General features: G+C 47.5%; 1 protein-coding gene across 2 annotated transcripts; it reads right to left on the bottom strand.

Moving 5' to 3' along the window:
- Window positions 1-5,408: 5,408 nt before the first annotated feature.
- Window positions 5,409-12,178, bottom strand: LOC118087923 (apolipoprotein C-II). Of its 2 annotated transcripts, XM_035120998.2 has the most exons (5): window positions 12,080-12,178; window positions 11,513-11,566; window positions 8,813-8,879; window positions 6,265-6,421; window positions 5,410-5,644 (listed from the first exon to the last, which is right to left on the bottom strand). In XM_035120998.2, exons 3-5 carry the CDS (start codon window positions 8,862-8,864, stop codon window positions 5,554-5,556), a joined length of 300 nt encoding a protein of 99 aa, XP_034976889.1. In that variant the 5' UTR covers window positions 8,865-8,879; window positions 11,513-11,566; window positions 12,080-12,178; the 3' UTR covers window positions 5,410-5,553. The 2 variants fall into 2 exon arrangements, with proteins under 2 accessions (XP_060131572.1, XP_034976889.1); XM_060275589.1 differs by lacking the exon at window positions 12,080-12,178 and having other exon boundaries at window positions 5,409-5,644; window positions 11,513-11,572.
- Between the last annotated feature and the right edge of the window lie 5,914 nt (window positions 12,179-18,092).

The raw sequence follows: 18,092 nt of genomic DNA on the forward strand, positions 1-18,092 counted from the left end.
GAGGGCTGGGAAACTGTGGCCCTCCATATGTTGATGGACTAAGGAGTGCCAGCTTGGCCCCGCAACCATGGCCTTGGCACCAAAATCTGTAGGTGCTTCATGGAAAATTTTGCGGGTGGTCGAGCACCCAGGGCCCCAGGGAGCTGGCACCTGGGAGATGGAGCAAACTTGTTTTCAGCTGCTCTGGGAGTCCACGTCATCTTTCATGCCACACACAACACTTCACTCCGATTGTGATGGTGAACAGGCTGGCCGATGTGAGCAAACAAAGCTATTCGCAGTCAGCTGCCGGCCTTGAATGTTGCTCCATGATCAATGAGCCTCACTCAGGCAAGACACCTCACTTCCCCCGAGGGTTGGGCTGCCCTGCCATGACTTTTAATAAGTACAGGTTTTTGTCCCCGCGCCAAAGAAATGGAAGGGGTCGAGTTTACTCTGACCACAATTAAATTACTAGCTCTTAATGGGTTGCTAATTTCGCCGAAGGACAGCTTGACTGGCAACCCTGGCGTGGAAACACAAGGACAAGCTTGTTTGCCAGCAGATGACGGCCTGTGCTTGGCAGGTGAAGTTTCTGCACCTTGCCAAGTTAAACACACTTCAAAGGCACCTGTCTGGAAAAAAGTATGTACCCTCAGAGCAGGGGCGAATTTACGAGGGGGTCAGGGAACAAATAGTATTTGGCTGCAAGCTGTAAGATATCCTAACAGCGCGCGCGCGCGCGCACACACACACACACACACACACACACACACACACACACCATGTTTGAAAGCTGGTTTAAAATTATTTCTTGAATGGTGGTGCCATAATATGTAAGAATTTTAAAATATGTGCCGGTGTGAAGGTTGTGTATTACTTACAAAAGTGTGTGCTTCTTCACACAGTGCATAACTATGGGAACTCACACCCGCAGGAGGCTGTGAGGGGCAGCAACATGGATGGCTTAAAAAAAAAGGATTGTTGGACAAATTCATGGGGGAGAAAGCTATTGATGGCTTCTAGCAGTGATGGCTCTGCTCTGCTTCCATGGCTTCTGAATACCAGTACAGGAGAGGAGAAATGCTCTTGTGCTCAGATCCTTTTTGTGGTTTTCCCATGCGCGTCGGGTTGGCCGCTGTGAGAACAGGATGCTGGACTAAATGGGCCATTGGCCTGATCCAGGAGGGATGATCTTCTGCAGGGGTCCCCAAACTTACCCGGCTTTGGGCCGGATGTCCGCCGTGCCGATTGCGTGGTGAGCCGGGGGGTGGGGGAGCGCGCGTGGGGGCGTGGGAGCATGCGGCTGTGCGTGCGCATGCGCATGCGCAAACGCTATTTCAGGCACACTCCTGACCTGGAAAGCGCCGGAAATAGCTTGTGCGCATGTGCAGAAGCCTCCTCCGACCCGGAAGTACACCGGAAATGACACTTGCGCGTGCGCACAAACTACGGTATTTCTGTCGCTTTTCCGGGTCGGAAGTCAGCAGCCGTGCCACACTGCGCTGGTAAGAGCAGGCGGCGGCAGCGGGGGTCCCCAGGGGCCACATAAAAGAGCCCCCGGGGCCGTATGTGGCTCCCGGGCCATAGTCTGGGGACACCTGATCTTCTGTTCTTGTGTTCTTATGATGTGGTCCCACTCGCCCACACTCAGCACCCCTGTCCACAAGTTCCCTGGAAAGAGGGATGGACTGTTAAACCACTCTGGGAACTGTAGCTCTGTAAGGGAAAATAGCGGTCCGCCAACAACACCCAGCATCCTTAACAAACTACAATTCCCAGAATTCCGTGAAGGAAGCAACGACTGCTTAAGGAGGTTTTAAAGATAAGGGATGCATGTGGCCTTAGATCCTGGTTGCCTCAAGGACAAGCTGAAGCTTTATATCCCAGCTCAGTCATTGAGATCATCTGCAGGAGTGCTACTGGTTGTTCCCTGAGCTGGCAAGGCTCATTTGACGAGAGAGAGAGAGAGAGAGAGAGAGAGAGAGAGAGAGAGAGAGAGAGAGAGAGAGAGAGAGAGAGAGAGCCTTTATTGTAATTGGCTCATTGCTGTGAAATTCTCTGGCGATAGAGAAAGCAGGTAACTTCTGTTTCCTGAAAAAAATTCTAATTTTCAGGCTTATGCAGTCAATAAAGATGGCATCTTTCCACGACAGTTAGCTGATTTCTGGTTTTAACTTGGTGTATTATTATTATTATTATTATTATTATTATTATTATTATTATTATGGTTTATGTGAAATTTGTTGCAATCTGCTTTGTCTTTGTTGTTGTTGTTTACAAATAGTTGTTTATAAATATATTTATTTTAAAAAGAAAATAATTAAAGAAGTCTTGGATGCACCAGACGATGTTCTTACCGTATTATTTGCAGGGCTGAGTGACCTGAGGTCAAACCATAATAAAAACCATTTTAAGCAGCGCTGACACCAGAGACTAGCAGCTTGTTCATAATTGGTAGTGGCGTGGGGGTAAATTTTGAGGGGCAGGAACTGTTTCATGAAATCTTCAGAACAGATTATGGGGAACCAGTAGCTCCTGGGCCAAATTAGGCCTGACAGGAATCTTCATATATTTTTCAGGGCGTCACCTGGTGATTGACAAGAGGGCAACTCCACCCGTCTCTCAGCGTGGCCTGTGGAGGAGCTCAGGATTCAGCCCGCCTAGATCCTGCTCCTCCCTCCCACTCTAGAACCATCAAACCTGTTCCTAGCTAGACTTCAGACAACACAGCAGATTTTATTATTGGCTTCGGCATGACTGCAGCTGCACACGCAGTTACCTGGGAGTAAGCTCCATGAAACACAGTGAAGCTTATTTCTCCGACATTATAAGTTCAACTTGCAAAACACACTGAGCTTTAACAAAATATCTTCAGCCAGCTGGAATGCAGCACCTTTGGCTATTAATTAAACAATCCCGCAGAGAAATGTCCACCATCTAAATTGCTATCCTGAAACAGGAGAGCGGTAAAGGAAAGGGACGATGTACCCAGCCTCTCTTGGCTCCCCCCCCCCCCCGTGATAATTTATCACAAACAAACTTGAAAGCTTCAAGGTCATCTCATATGTTTGCCAGGACAAGGAGGGTTTGTCCATTACCCCAGTACTCTGCAAGATATCCTCACTCTTGCTGTGAAAATAGTCCCAGAGTTCTGTTTCCTTGTACTACACCACTGCAAATTTGTCTCCTAAGCAAACAGGGTGGAGATTAAACAGAAAGGCACATGTATTAGTGTATGCCATGCTACTGGACCATCATAGGATGTTTCAAAGCTCCCCACAATGTCAAAACCAAGACGCCACGCTCTCCAAATTCTTAGGTTTTTAACCATTTATTAATTCACTTGTGCGGTTTTCTCCAAGCTCTGGAGGTGGCGCTAGGCAGCAGAAAATGTTCAACTGAAGCAACAGAAGCCTCATTGGTGAAGATGCAAACATACCTACTGTGGTTTTAACTCAGTGTCAGGATCTGGGAAGCCGCCACCCCCCCCCCCCCGGGAATCACAACTAAAGATCTATGACAGAAGGCCCTCTAAGCTCTGCTTAAAAACCTCCAGTGAAGGAGAGTCCACCACCTCTCGTGGGAGCCCTTGCCACCAGAATGTTCTTCCTGATGTTTAGTCGGCATCTCATTTCTTGTAACCTTGAAGCCATGGGTTCGGGTCCTACCCTCCAGAGCAGGAGGAAACAAGCTTGCTCCGTCTTCCATGTGACAGCTCTTGGGATATTTGGGGGGGGGGGGGACAACTAAAAAAAAACCTGAACGAATTCCTATGCCCCACAAATAATGCAGAGATGCATTTTAAATAAAAGCACACATTCTACTCATGTAAAAAAACACCAGGCAGGCCCCACAAATAACCCAGAGATGCATTTTAAATAAAAGGACACATTCTACTCATGTAAAAACATGTTGATTCTCAGACCGTCAATGGGCCGGATTTAGAAGGCGATTGGGCCAGATCTGGCCCCCAGGCCTTAGTTTGCCTACCCATGGTCTCTAAACCACTGAGCTAGGGCTTGCCGATCAGAAAGCCAGTGGTTTGAATGCCCGCAACGGGCTGAGCTCCTGTTGCTTGGTCCCAGCTCCTGCCTACCTACCCTGTTTCTCATATTTTAAGACATACCCATAAAATAAGCCATAGCAGGATTTTTAAGCATTCAAGGAATATAAGCCATACCCCGAAAATAAGACATAGTGATAGGCGCAGCAGCAATGCCGGCCGCGGCAGGAGGAGGAGGAAAAAAATAAGACATCCCTTGAAAATAAGCTATAGTGTGTTTTTTTGAGGAAAAAATAAATATAAGACGTGCCTTATAATATGAGAAACACGGTAGCAGTTCAAAAGCACATCAAAGTGCAAGTAGATAAATAGGTACTGCTCCGGCAGGAAGGTAAACGGCATTTCCGTGTGCTGCTCTGGTTCGCCAGAAGCGGCTTAGTCATGCTGGCCACATGACCTGGAAGCTGTCTGTGGACAAACACCGGCTCCCTTGGCCTATAGAGCGAGATTTGCGCCGCAACCCCAGAGTCGTCCGCAACTGGACCTAATGGTCAGGGGTACCTTTACCTTTTATTACTTCCCTTGATCCGGACACTAGACTGCAACCTCGAATAGCATTTGCCTTTTTTTGCTGCTTCATCACTCTGCTGACTCATGTTCAGCTTGTGGTCTACTAAGACCCCTAGATTCTTTTCACATGCACTGCAGGTGAGCCAGATGTCCCCCACCCCCCACCCCATCCTAAATTTGTGCATTCGATTATTTCAAATGTAGAAACTTACATTTGTCCCTGTTGAAATGTATAGTCAGAATGCTGGGAATTCTAGCTCCCTCTAACCTCGTGATATCTCCCCAAAGTTCTTAAGGTGACAGAATGAGTGGCAGGTAGGGGAAGTTGGTGGGTGGCAGAAATTAAAGTCAGCTTGCATTTAAAGGAGAACTTACCTAATTTGTGCTTTCTGATCCAAATCACAACCATCCTTTACACACTTTTCCGAATTTTGCAAGCGAGTCCTCGAGCCAGGTAATGTGTACAAGGATGCACATGCTAATGTTTGTAAAAAATAAAATAAAAATTCATGCGCTGGTGGAAAATAATGCAGGCCAAAATGGCTTTGCAAAAAAAAGGAGGTGTAATTATTGCTTTGTCGTTGCAATTTATTGCATGCCCATCACACAAAATTGCGTTCGAGTTGAGAATGTGTCTGTCGGGATACATTCACAGCAAGAAGCAGGTGAATTTCCACGATGACCTTTTAACATAAATAAATAGAATGCAAACTGATGTGGAAATGTGGAGAACTCAGCTAGCGACTGGAGAGAAATGAGGAGCTGAGGGGAAAAACTGGAATGCCTCTCCTTATTTTTTAGGTCATCCGTTGAAATGTCAACACTTTCCTCCCTCCCAAAGGAAGAATGCAACTCACAAATGAGCACTTCAGCAGGAAAGAAGCTTTATTCATTTCCTAAGCATGGGAGCATCTTTACACGCAAAATGTATGAAAAAAACGAAGGCTTCCCTGAGCCTCAGCGACTAGTCTCTGCAGAAGGGAGAAAGGTGGACGACACTAACTCTCACTTTGCATCAGGTGGTAAACTTGGTCAGAGAGTATGTCCGTGTAGGTCCTAATCTTTGACATGCTGTTTTCGTACATAGTTCTGGAAAGGATAAAGGAAAGAAGGGTTGAAGATGGGTAGTCGGTAGCCACATCCACACCATATATATTTAAAGCATAGTGACACCACTTGAAACACTCATGGGTCCCCTTTTCCAAAGAATTCTGGGAGATGTAGTTTGTTAAAGGTGCTGGGAGTTGATAGGAGACCCTGCCCCTCTTCCCCTCACAGCATAGCTGCCAAGTTATCCCTTTTTTAAAGGGAAATTCCCTTATGCTGAATAGGCTTCCTCGTGAGAAAAGGGAAAACATGGCAGCTATGCCTCACAGAGTTATAATTTACCGTGTTCCCTAGGAAGAGGGATTGACTTGTGAAACCGTACTGTGACTTGTAGCTCTGGAAGGGGAATAGCGGGCTTCCTAACAACTCTAAGCACCCTTAACAAATGACAGTTCCCAGGATTCTCTGGGGGAAGCCATAACAGTTTAAAGTGGATTCATAGTTCTGCAAATATACTGTAGGTTTTGAACTCAGGGTGGACCATGTCCATCAATTTCATGGAGTCTACTCTTGAGTATGAGTAACACTGGCTACAACCCTAAATTACTGGAAAACCTCCCTCCGCCCACCACCTCTCTGCTTGTCCCCTGCCTTATTCTCACATGATTGGCTTTGTGACTTCCAGATTTTGGATTTTCTCTAGCCAGCCCTGGGCTGTGCTGGAAACTTGACTCCAGACCCCTGTGACTTTCTCCTTAACTTGAGCGAACACTTCCGGCTCCTCGGCTTCTCGTTTCTGCAAGCGAAAGCTGGAGACTTCTGCAAAAAAGGTGAACAGAAAAGAACAAAAAAGTAAACTGTTAAGATATTTGGGGCAAATTGTTTTATTTATTGTTTGCGTTTCTTGGGTGATTGAAATGGTGACTTTTGTTTTGAAGTTATTGTAAGCTCCTGAGAGCTTCCTGTTCAAAGAGAGAAGTAAGGGAAATAAGGGAAATGAAACCACAGTGTGTTCAGTTTGGGCCTTTTCTTATGACCAGGGCCAGTTTGGCATTTTGTCGCCTGAGGCGGAGGACAAGATGGCGCGCCCACCATTCTGTATACAGAGGGTGACTGGGCTGGCTGTGAAATCTTACTTTAAAGCCGGCATGCGGATAAAAAAATATAAAAAATGATGATGATGATGATGATGATAACATCTTCCAGCACACCTGAGGGCAGTACGCTAATTTAGGGGGTACCCTGTCAGAAATACCTTGGCTTAACTTGGATTGTGAACTCGTCATGTCTCCTTTAATTGTGTGCCCAGGCGGAGGCCCACCCGCCGACCCCAAGAGCCACCCGGAAGAAATGGATGACTCATGACAATGTATTAAGGGATTAAATTGGCCACAACTTTATTTAAACTTTCAGGTGTAGGAAGACCTTGGTTTAGGCATTGGGCATGTATCCCTCCCAGTCCCCAGCTGGGGATCAGAAGAAGAAGAAGAAGAAGAAGAAGAAGAAGAAGAAGAAGAAGAAGAAGAAGAAGAAGAAGAAGAAGAAGAAGAAGAAGAAGAAGAAGAGAAGGAGAAAGAGAGTTTGGACTTGATATCCCGCCTTTCACTCCCCTTAAGGAGTCTCAAAGCGGCTAACAATCTCCTTTTCCCTTCCTCCCCCACAACAAACACTCTGTGAGGTGAGTGAGGCTGAGAGACTTCAGAGAAGTGTGACTAGCCCAAGGTCACCCAGCAGCTGCATGTGGAGGAGCGGGGAAGCGAACCCGGTTCACCAGATTCAGAATCCACCAGTCTTAACCACTATACCATGCTGGCTCCCTGATCTGAGGCACATCAGGGTAATCAGGTCTGTCTGGGAAGTGGGCTGGCTCTGGAAGACATTTGTTTACACAGAGTGCCTGCTCCCATTTCACCGCAATGCTGGGGGGTCCACTGACAACCTTTCAGCGTATGGCCAGTGACTCCCCTCCAAATCAGTCCCTTTAACGGGGGACCGCAGCCGTGGGGGGGGACCCAGGGACCGCTGCCGTGGGGGGGGCATGCATCACCACTTCACGCCCCCCTCCCTGGGCCGGATTTAGGTTTGATGATGCCCTAAGCTACTGAAGGTATTGGGGCCCTTTACATGTCCAGCTGTCCTTTGTCAACAACACATTTTGCTGGTTTTTGTGTTGAATATATGCTATATGGTAATTTATGGACCTAATAGGTATCTCAAGCCATGCACATGCTAGTTGGGTGACCACCTGCAATTGAGAATGGGGCTCCTGTACCCTTAATTAGGGTTGCCATATGTCCAGATTTTCCAGGATTTTAGACAAGTGAATTGAAAAATCGCCTTTTTAGAGGTGTTTTTTTTGGGGGGGAAGCTCAACAACTTTTGGGGTGTCCTGGATTTTACTTTTTGAAATATGGCAACCCTACCTTAACTGTGCAAAAATTTCAGAAGTGAAGCTTATCTTGCAAAGAGAACCAAAAGGCGACATTCCACCTTCCACATAAATCTCCATCTTCTGCCTAGTGACTTGCAATGCACACAAATGGTAAAAAGTGCAGGAAACATTTGGATTCATTGCAACAACTTGGGGTTTACCCTGTTCAAGGGCCCTTTCACCTGATCCTATCTGCATTTTACACATCGGAACATAAAACCATTTGTGATTTCCACTTTGGAGGAGAACCGAAGCACGGCCGTCAACTGTTGTACACACCACAAACATTCAACGCACAGTTTTTTGCCACCGCCCCAAAAGCATCCTGGAAACAGCACATCGTTAAACTATGGAACTCTCTCCCACAGGAAGCAGTGGTGGCTTTAAATGAGGATTGGATCAATTCATGGAGGTGAGAGGCTATCAGCAGCTACTGGCCAAAATGGCTATGCTCTGTCTCCATGGTCGGAGGCAATCAATGCTTCTGAGTGCCAGCTGCTGAGAGCCACAGGAGGAGAAATGCTCTTGCACTCAGCTCTTGCTTGTGTGATTCCCTCAGGCTTCTGGATGGCCACTGTGAGAACAGGATGCTGCACTCGGATAAGCCATTGGTCAGTTCGTATGTTCTTATGATTCACCCCTTACAGAGCTACAGTTCCCAGCAGCCTTAACAAACTACAAATCCCAGCGATTTGGGCGTGCGCTCTTTCAATGCATGGCACATACAGACATCCATGTACAGACATGCCTTCTCAAATCAGCAATTGGAGGAAACTTGCCTGAGCAGAAAAGCACTAGCAGGATCGACACGGCCACAAGTTTCAAATCCATTTTCACAACCGCTGCCTAGGATGTTGAAACACAAACATTCGCTTAGGTAAACCAGGTTAGGAAACAGGCAAAGCTGAGCCCCTCATGGGATATAGCTAGTTTTGCTGTTTCCCAGCCAAAACAAATCCACCCCACCCACCCCACGCAGCTCAGTCGGTTAAGTGTGAGGCTCTTGATCTCAGGGTCATGGGTTCGAGCCCTACGTTGGTCAAAAGAATCCTACATTGCAGGGGGTTGGACTAGATGACCCTCGTGGTCCCTTCCAACTCTACAATTCTATGATTCTATTATCTTTATTATACTTTTTGTTTTTAAAGAGCCAGAGCTGGACCTAGACTGTGGAGATACATTTCAAATACTCTGCTATGAAGTTCACAGAATGACCTGGGGCGAATCACTGTAACTCGGTGCAACCCATATCACAGGGTCATTGTGAGGATAAAGGGGGGGTGGCCTTGGATGAAGGGCAGGGCACAAGATGGCAATCGATAGCTCATTCATCCCTATCCTCTTACTGCGGAGTCCTTGGAATTGCCGACCCAACGGCCATGATATGCGTTTGCTGAAACATTTTGAATCTCACAAAGAAAACATTGCCAGATAAAACATAGTCCTTTCTCACCCTCTGTGCTAGGAGGGAGGGTTGCAGTGTTTGGGGTTTTTATTTTTACTGTAAGTTGAATTCAGCCAAATGAGACACAAACACCATTTTGCTTTCATTGATGGAAGGCAAACAACTCTGGCCATAGCTGTCAAGTTTTCCCTTTTCTCGCGAGGAAGCCTATTCAGCATAAGGGAACAACACGGCTGAGAGACATCTGGAAATCATTGCCAGGTCAAAGGCTATCAATGGCTACCACTAGCTACAAATGGCTTTTTCCTACCCTGTAGAGGCACTATTGATTTATTGATTGATTGATTGACAAGTGGGGACAGCTGCTGTTCCATTTTGGTCCTGCTTGCAGGGCAATGTGCATTCTGCAGTGACCTCCTTTGCAATGTCTTATTTTGAAATCTTTCAGATGGTATTTTAGCTTACTTGTCAATTTGCATTGTCTTGAATGTATACTTTATATTTGATTTTCTTTTGCAATGCTTTATTCTGGATTGGTGGGTTTTTAAAAAAACATTTTTATTGATTTTTACATTACAAATTCAAATTCAAACATTAAACATCAACACCTTCATTCAGGATTCCCTGAGTGCTTTGACTTCCCTCCACCCTTCTGTGGCGACCAATTTCAATCTTTTTCTTTTCAACCACTTCCTTTAATTTTCTCTCTATATTTTTTTGAAAAAAGAATCCATTTCTGCCATAGATTTCCTTACTAATCTGGATTGTTTCATTTGACATTTCAACGGAGGTTGTAAACTGCATGTGTGTGTGTGTGGTAAAGGGGCCCCTGACCATCAGGTCCAGTCGTGTCCAACTCTGGGGTTGTGGTGCTCATCTCGCTCTATAGGCCAAGGGAGACGGTGTTTGTCCGCAGACAGCTTCCGGGTCATGTGGCCAGCATGACAAAGCTCAGGGCCGGCCCTACGGCCAGGCTGGGTGGCGCAGGGCACCATGGCGTCGGCCCGCCAGGAGGGTGCCGCGAGCTGCGCCCACCCGCTGGCCGCCTGGTCCTCCGCGCAGCAGCGCCTGTGGTAGCACCGCTGCGCACCGCGCCCACCCACCCGCCCACCGCGCTGGGAAACGGGGCAGGGGGGCGCCGGAGGGGAAACGGGGTGGGGGGCGCCGGAGGGGAAACGGGGTGGGGGGCGCCGGAGGGATCCGCCGCTCCACGGCGCCGGGGCGCTTAAGACGGCCCTGACAAAGCTGCTTCTGGCAAACCAGAGCAGCGCACGGAAACGCCGTTTACCTTCCCGCCGGAGCGGTCCCTATTTATCTACTTGCACTTTGATGTGCTTTCGAACTGCTAGGTGGGCAGGAGCTGGGACCGAGCAACGGGAGCTCACCCCTTTGATGGGAATCAAACCGCCGATCTTCTGATCAGCAAGCCCTAGACTCTGTGGTTTAACCCACAGTGCCACCTGGGTGTGTGTGTGTGTGTGTGTGTGTGTGTGTGTGTGTGTGTGTGTGTATTCTTATTTGCTTAATGAAGCTACCATAAATCACATTCACAGTACACATTTCGAGGTATAATGCTGAATGCTTTCATTCAGTAAAGCAGGGGTGGGGAACATATGACTCTTCAGAAGCTACTGGACTACTACTACTCCCATCATACCTGACCACCCAGAAGCGTGGGGTGGTGGTGGACCTGACCATCAGCTGGCGCTGATGGGAGTTGGAGTCCAACAAATCATCTGATGGGCCACAGATCCTCCAGCCCTGCAGGAACGGCTGCAAACTTTTCAATAGCCTCTGCCTCTCATATCTCTAACATCTGTCCAAGATGCAGGGATTAAGCAGGTGAAGCTCTCCCTGGCATTTAGATATTTAGTGGGAAAATTGCTTTGTTTCTGCGTGGAAATACGTTAAAGCCACAAGAGCATGTCTGGTGGAACAGACTCCCACAAGATCTAGGTGAGATTCCTGCATCGTAGGGAGTTGGACTAGATGACCCTTGGGGGGAGGGGTCCCTTCCAGCTCTACAATTCTATGATTCTATGAAATACAGCAGCTAGTAGAAATTGAGACTTACCTCTCAGTTTAGATTGCCGCGTTCCTTCTTCTTCGCTGTTAGGGAGACCTAAAACTAAGCACAGAAGATATGCAGGTAAACAGTAAACAGAGCCCCTTAGGGACAACAGTTCTTCCCATTTCGGAATCAGAGGTCAGCCCTTGACCTCCTTAGAACAGGAATTCCAAAAAGCCTGTTTGGTTTCCTCTCAGAGGCCATTGCATCGCACTGTCACATTTCCTACCTTGCTCTCAAATATGCAAAAATGTAAATGGACTGTGGGCAAGGGCAACAGACAACTTTTTTTAAAAAAAAAAGGTGGAGGAATTATAGCACCAGTTCCTAAATTCTGCAGCACTCCCCCTCCCATGGCATTGGTCCCTGGGTCTCAAAGGAGCACATCTTATTGTGATGGATCTCCCCTTTGGGTCCTGGCATGGCCTCAACTTCCTCATCTGTTGCATGGGTACAAGAGCCAAAAACGCCGGCAACTTTTCTCCCCCATTAAACCTGGCTCCTGTTGGTCTTTCCAAAGGTACAAGGGAGATGGCCGCAGAGTTAAGCCCCTGAGAAGACAAGCACACTCACTCTCTGCAGCAGCAGCCACCGCCGTCCTTGTTACCCTTCCCTGGCCCAGAATTAGCCACCGCACATTTATATGAGACGGAGCTCTTGCACCCACAGCCCTCTTCCCCACCTTCTCCCACAATCCTCTTGGCCAAATGGCACATCCCCTGAGATGTCCAAAGTTCAAGCAAACAGGTCTGAGCTGCAACACCGCTGGGCGAGAGTTTCCAGGGAATATCCGCCTTTGTGAGCCAGCAGGCTGGTGGGCTCAGCTGAAGAAGAGTAAGGACACTGCCCAGTGATAAAGTTCTCCCATCCATTACCAACTTTGGAGCCCCGAGAGTTTAGGACATGAAGTAGAGCCCTTCTGCACCAGGCCAAAGGTCCACCTAGCTCAGTGTTTCCCAAACTTGGGTCTCCAGCTGGGTTTTTTTTAACTACAGTTCCCATCATCCCTTACCACTGGCCCCGCTAGCTAGGGGTGATGGGAGTTGTAGTCCAAAAACCTCTGTAGACCCAAGTTTGAGAAACACTGGTGTAGTCCAACGTTCTGTTCTCACTGTGGTCAGGTAGATGCCTTTGGAGGCCCCTCTAGAAGTGCGACCGAGCTCTCCCCATCTTGGGATTCCCAAAAAGTGGTACCTAGGGGCATACTGCCTCCAACAGAGGCTATTAGCTACTGGCAGCCACTGGCCTAATCTGTATGGAACCAGCCCTCCATATTAGCAGCTTAAAATGCAGTGAGGTCACTGGAGGCAGGGATGTCTTCACCGGATACACAGGACCTCCAAGGGCCCCGATTTTCCAGGGACAGTCCTGGAATTACAAAAGCGGTCCCAGCTTCTGATTTGATCCCGGGAGGTCCCTATTTCCCCTGCCAGCGCTGAGGTCCGGGAGCAGGAAGAGCCGGCGCTTGTCCCAAGTGATGACGATGCCGCCAGTGGCGGTGAGGTAGCATGCTGTTGCCTCTCCATGGTTGCCGCTGCCAGCCTCCTCCCTGAGGCCCAACCCTGTCTTGTTGCACAAGCTCTGAGGGGCAGGCAGAGGGCAGGGCTGTCCTGGGTGGGAAGAAAGGGGGAGCAGAGCACAAGGAGTCTTGGTGTGTGTGTCTGGATCTAATACTGCCCCTTTCTTCAATTTGTTTATTGGTGTGTGCTTCTCTTTTTATAAATCTGCCAAAGAATGAATTAAAATAAAAACGGGATTAAGGGTTTTTTCTAAGGCTGGTGGAGAACGTGCGTGCTGTGTCTCGTTGGTGAAGTGGTTGTGGCAGTCGCCCTTCTTTGGGTAGGAAAAATTTTACCAGAGGGGAAAAACTCACGTCATTTGAGGGAAAACATGTCAAAGGGAAAAACTGGGGCACTGTGTTTGGGGATGCCACCTTTCCATTTGTTTCTCGTGAGAACACAGTGGTCCTTTTGGGGCGCTGTGATCTCTTGTGATTTTGTGCCTCGGATCCCCCCCGAGATTGTGGCCCTAGGGAAGGCGGAATTGTGGCGTGCCCAAAATGGCCACCATGTCCTCCTGAGAAAAAATACACAGGATGCCACGGTTTTTCCAGGGCAGTTGAGGTTTATTTGGTATGTTCACATTACTGCTTCCAGTTTTCTAATAGAATTGAAGCTGGTCTGAGGGGAAAGCCCACATCGAACAACAGAAGTGTGCATGCACACGAAAGCTCATACCAAAATAAAAACTTAGTTGGTCTTTAAGGTGCTACTGAAGGAATTTTTTTATTTTACTTCGACCCAGACCAACACGGCTACCTACCTGTAATCGAACAACAGGATTTGTCAAGAAACTACAGGATTGCCATGCGTCGTGACTAATGTCGCGTGAATGTGCCTTCGAAAACTAGCAGTGGTAGTGAGTGATGATGGGAACATGGCCTCACAAGAGCAGGCCCTGAGGTTGCCCTTGCCTGTATGCCTCCCTTCCTCCCTTCTTCCTCCCCCAGGGCAGAGCTGGACAGCTTCAGTCCACAGTGTGTATACTGTATTTAAGTTTTCTGTTTTATAAATTTAGAGTATTCATTTAAATAACCTTAAAATATCAATGACTTCCCTTCTTCTCTTTCCATGGTTCATTTTGCATAACATAAATATCTGCATATTTTACATAAACTAAACCATTCAGTCTTCCATTATTACATCCATCAAAACTTATTTAAACTGTTGAATTTATCTTAATGCTGCCAATGTTTTCAATCGTACAATTTCCCCTCATATATTGAATAAACATTTCCCAATCTTCTTTAAACGTATGTTTTTCTTGTTCTCTTATTCTATATTTTTTGTCGGCAAGCTGCACATATTCCATCAGTTTAAGTTGCCGTTCTTCTTTAACTGGGACCTCGCTTGTGGGCTGGTCCACAACAATTTGTAGTGATTTCAGATGGAACAACGAAGTCATTGGCTCTGATGGACACTTTTCTAGGAGGAGGAGACCTCACTGAACATGGTTGCCTTGGTGTTGAGATATGATACATAAGTCCAGTGGGATGATTCTGAATGAGGAATTGGGCTCTTGCCCTAGGGATGTGGGTGGCGCTGTGGGTTAAACCACTGAGCCTACGGCTTGCCAATCAGAAGGTCAGCAGTTCGAATCCCTGCAATGGGGTGAGCTCCCGTTGCTCGGTCCCTACTCCTGCCAACCTAGCAGTTCGAAAGCATATCAAAGTGCAAGTAGATAAATAGATATCGCTTGTGGGAAGGTAAACGGCCGTGCGCTGCTCTGGTTCGCAAGAAGCGGCTTAGTCATGCTGGCTACATGACCCGGAAGCTGTACGCCGGCTCCCTCGGCCAGTAAAGCGAGATGAGCACCACAACCCCAGAGTCGTCCGTGACTGGACCTGATGGTCAGGGGTCCCCTTTACCTTTACCATCTTGCCCTGGTGGATATCTCAGTCAGTAGAGCATGAGGCGCTTAATCTCAGGGCTGTGGGTTTGAGTCTCACATTGGACAAATACAGTACAGGAGGTTGAACTAGTTGACGCTCGAGGTCCCTTGTAACTCTACGATTCCATGATTCTATCCGCAGCAGCAAAGTGTTGACTATGCCTTGAATACAGCACAGGATCCTCCTTGGAGAAATTCCACGAAGATGCAGTTTGGGCCTAACTTTTCTCTCTGTGTGTATATCATAGCTGCCAAGTTATCCCTTATTTTAAGGGATTTTCCCTTATGCTGAATAGGCTTCCTCGCGAGAAAAGGGAAAACTTGGCAGCTATGGTGTATATATACACAGCGTGGAAAGTAACCGTGTGAACGCACTGACTGCACCAGAAGCAGTGGAACAAGGCCTTTCCCCCTAACCTGCCACACCCGGCCATCCTATGCTCGGTGATGTCTCCATCCCAGCCCCGGGCTGGACCTTTCTTTGAAACGCCTCCCCCAGCAATGGGCAAGGCCTGGTAGGCTGCAAGTCCAAAGGGCTGTTTATTCAAGGATGCAAAGTGATGAGCAGGCAGAGCTTGGGGAGACAAGGACAGTTTGCTTAGGCCTTGTGCAATATTTGTCCCTGGTCACTGATCAACCAACTTTATTCTGGAGGAGCTTCAAAAATACACACACACACACACACACACACACACACACACACACACACACACCACCCCACACCTCTCATAAGCAGAGGAAATCTCTGGACTTGGTTGGGGGGAGGAGAAGACACTGCTGGTTTATAGCTAAGATCCATCAGTGTGGCTTCCTTTGAGCCTCAGGATAAGGACTCCTTTCTGAGCACTATAAATGAACCCTGGAACATGTGATGGGAGTATAACAACAGGGGCTGCTTGAGAGCACCCAGTAGTATGTCAGGCTTTGCCAACCTGGTGCCTTCTTTCAGATGTTTTGGACTACAACTCCCATCAGCTGGGGCTGATGGGAGTTGTAGTCCAAAACATCTGGAAGAAGGCACCAAGTTGACAAAGGCCATAATATGCTTTCCTCGGGAGCAACACGTTTCAGGGATTAGGGGGCAAAACTTTATCCTCCAAGCAATGTGGCTTCCAGGCAGCCCAGACACATCTCTTTTCCAGATATTAACAACTGTTCTCAGATTTTATTACTATTATTATTTATAAGGTTGCCAGCTGACCAGGAAAAAGGAAAAAACTATTTAAGCCTCCAGCTTTAGACAGCAGTTTGATCTCGAGACATGAGCAAATGTAGCTTTTCACCCAGCGTTAAGGAACTATGAACTTCCCCTGATTCCTGTAGCTGCAGCTTTTCATTTCAGAAAAAGAAAAGAAAAGAAGAAGTTGGCAACCTTCCAATTGTGTGCAATCACTTGTCTGTGTTATTTACTCGTTTCCCCTTTTCTGTATCTCGCCTTTCGACCCAGAAGGGGAGCAGACGCGGGCTTGAAGAGCGTTGAAAAGACTTTTATTCCAGCATCGAGGTGACAGCCCCATAAACTTTGCAATGCAAAGGAGAGCGAGAAACCAGTTTGGTTTGATACTGATGGTGCTCATCAACACACACACACACACACACACACACACACACACAAACACTCTGCACCCACCAATCCCCTCACACGCCCTCCCCTCTCTCCTGCTATGGGGATAAAAATTATGTCTTCCTTTCTACAGCAGAGAGGAGATAGTTTGGGATATCTAATGTGGCGACAGCACAAAATAACTTGAGATGGAACCCCTCACCACCTTTAAAAGCCTCACCACCTTTAAAAAGGTCTGTGCCTGGGGTAGGGAACTCGATATGTCCAGCAGGATATTCTCTCTGTGTGAGAGAGAATCATTTGTTCCAGAAATAGAGAAGAACAGAGAAGAGGATTCAAGAAGCAGCAGACGGCTTCTTGTCTATGCAAGGACGTTTTCTGTGGGAACTGCTCTTTGGACAAGCACAGTGTGACAGGAAGTACTGATAACAATGGTTTTGTGTAACTTGTTGAGAGTCTCTCACTTGCGTCTTGCAGAGAGAGAGTCTTGGACTCTTGTTGAAGTCTAAGCATGCCTTGACCACGGCAGTGGTGAATGTCTGTATACAGTATATTTGCTACTGATACGCATTTTATGCCTGTCAAGTAAACCTCCACAGTTAACCAAAACCTTATGGTGGCCATGAGTGTTTATTGCCTACTGTGTTGTGTACCTTCAACACTGAAGACGCTTCCAAGGAAGGAGCTGCGTTGAGATGTAACACTGCCGAGTATGGATATTGGCACATACGCACAGCAAAAGTGATGCCAGACCCAATCCTTCTAAATCAGGCACCCCCAAACTCGGCCCTCCAGCTGTTTTGAGACTACAATTCCCACCATTCCTGACCACTGGTCCTGTTAGCTAGGGATGATGGGAGTTGTAGTCCCAAAACAGCTGGAGGGCCGAGTTTGGGGACGCCTGTTCTAAATCATCCATCAGAGGTTGATGGATTGATCCAACAATCTAAGCCCACCACCCTCCAAAGTCCAACTTGGAAAAGTGGGCGGGACCATTCACCTGCCCATCACCTGATGTCACAACGACACGAGGCAACTGACACTTATTTGAGGCTGTGTACATACTAGACTTCAAACACATTGAAAGTACATTCTATGCCTCAAAGAACTGTGGGTGCAGTAGTTTACTCCTCACAGGGTTGCAATTCTCAGCAAATGTGCTTTAAAGGCGTAGTGCATATACATAGACCTGAGTTCAGGAGCAGGTTGCTCTAAGTGACGGTCACTGATTGGCAGTTGCAGCAACCTTCTTTGAAGATGCTTGGCATTAGGAGTGCACCTTCAGAAGAGGTTAGCTGTTGATCAGGATCACGATTAATGGGAAACCCTTTGCAGTCTCTGTAGAAGGAAAAATTAAAAGCAGAGCATTTTTCCCTCTGCAGAGGAAGCAGATTGAAACCAAAGCTGTCTCCTCCACTCTGCTTGGATGCACTGGGGAATTCCTTTGTTGTTGTTGTTGTTTAGTCGTTTAGTCGTGTCCGACTCTTCGTGACCCCACGGACCATAGCACGCCAGGCACTCCTGTCTTGTACTGCCTCCCGCAGTTTGGTCAAACTCATGTTCGTAGCCTCG

Source organism: Zootoca vivipara, chromosome 6 (assembly GCF_963506605.1).
Source record: "Zootoca vivipara chromosome 6, rZooViv1.1, whole genome shotgun sequence".
NCBI lineage: Eukaryota > Metazoa > Chordata > Lepidosauria > Squamata > Lacertidae > Zootoca > Zootoca vivipara.

Coding starts and splice junctions, on each gene's coding strand:
- LOC118087923 (XM_060275589.1), bottom strand. CDS start 8,864: ATGGATTTGAAACTTGTGGCCGTGTCGATCCTGCTAGTGCTTTTCTGC. Junction 6,422..8,812: donor GCTAGTGCTTTTCTGCTCAG/GCAAGTTTCCTC, acceptor CCTTTTTTGCAG/AAGTCTCCAGCTTTCGCTTG. Junction 5,645..6,264: donor GAAGTCACAAAGCCAATCAT/GTGAGAATAAGG, acceptor TATCCTTTCCAG/AACTATGTACGAAAACAGCA.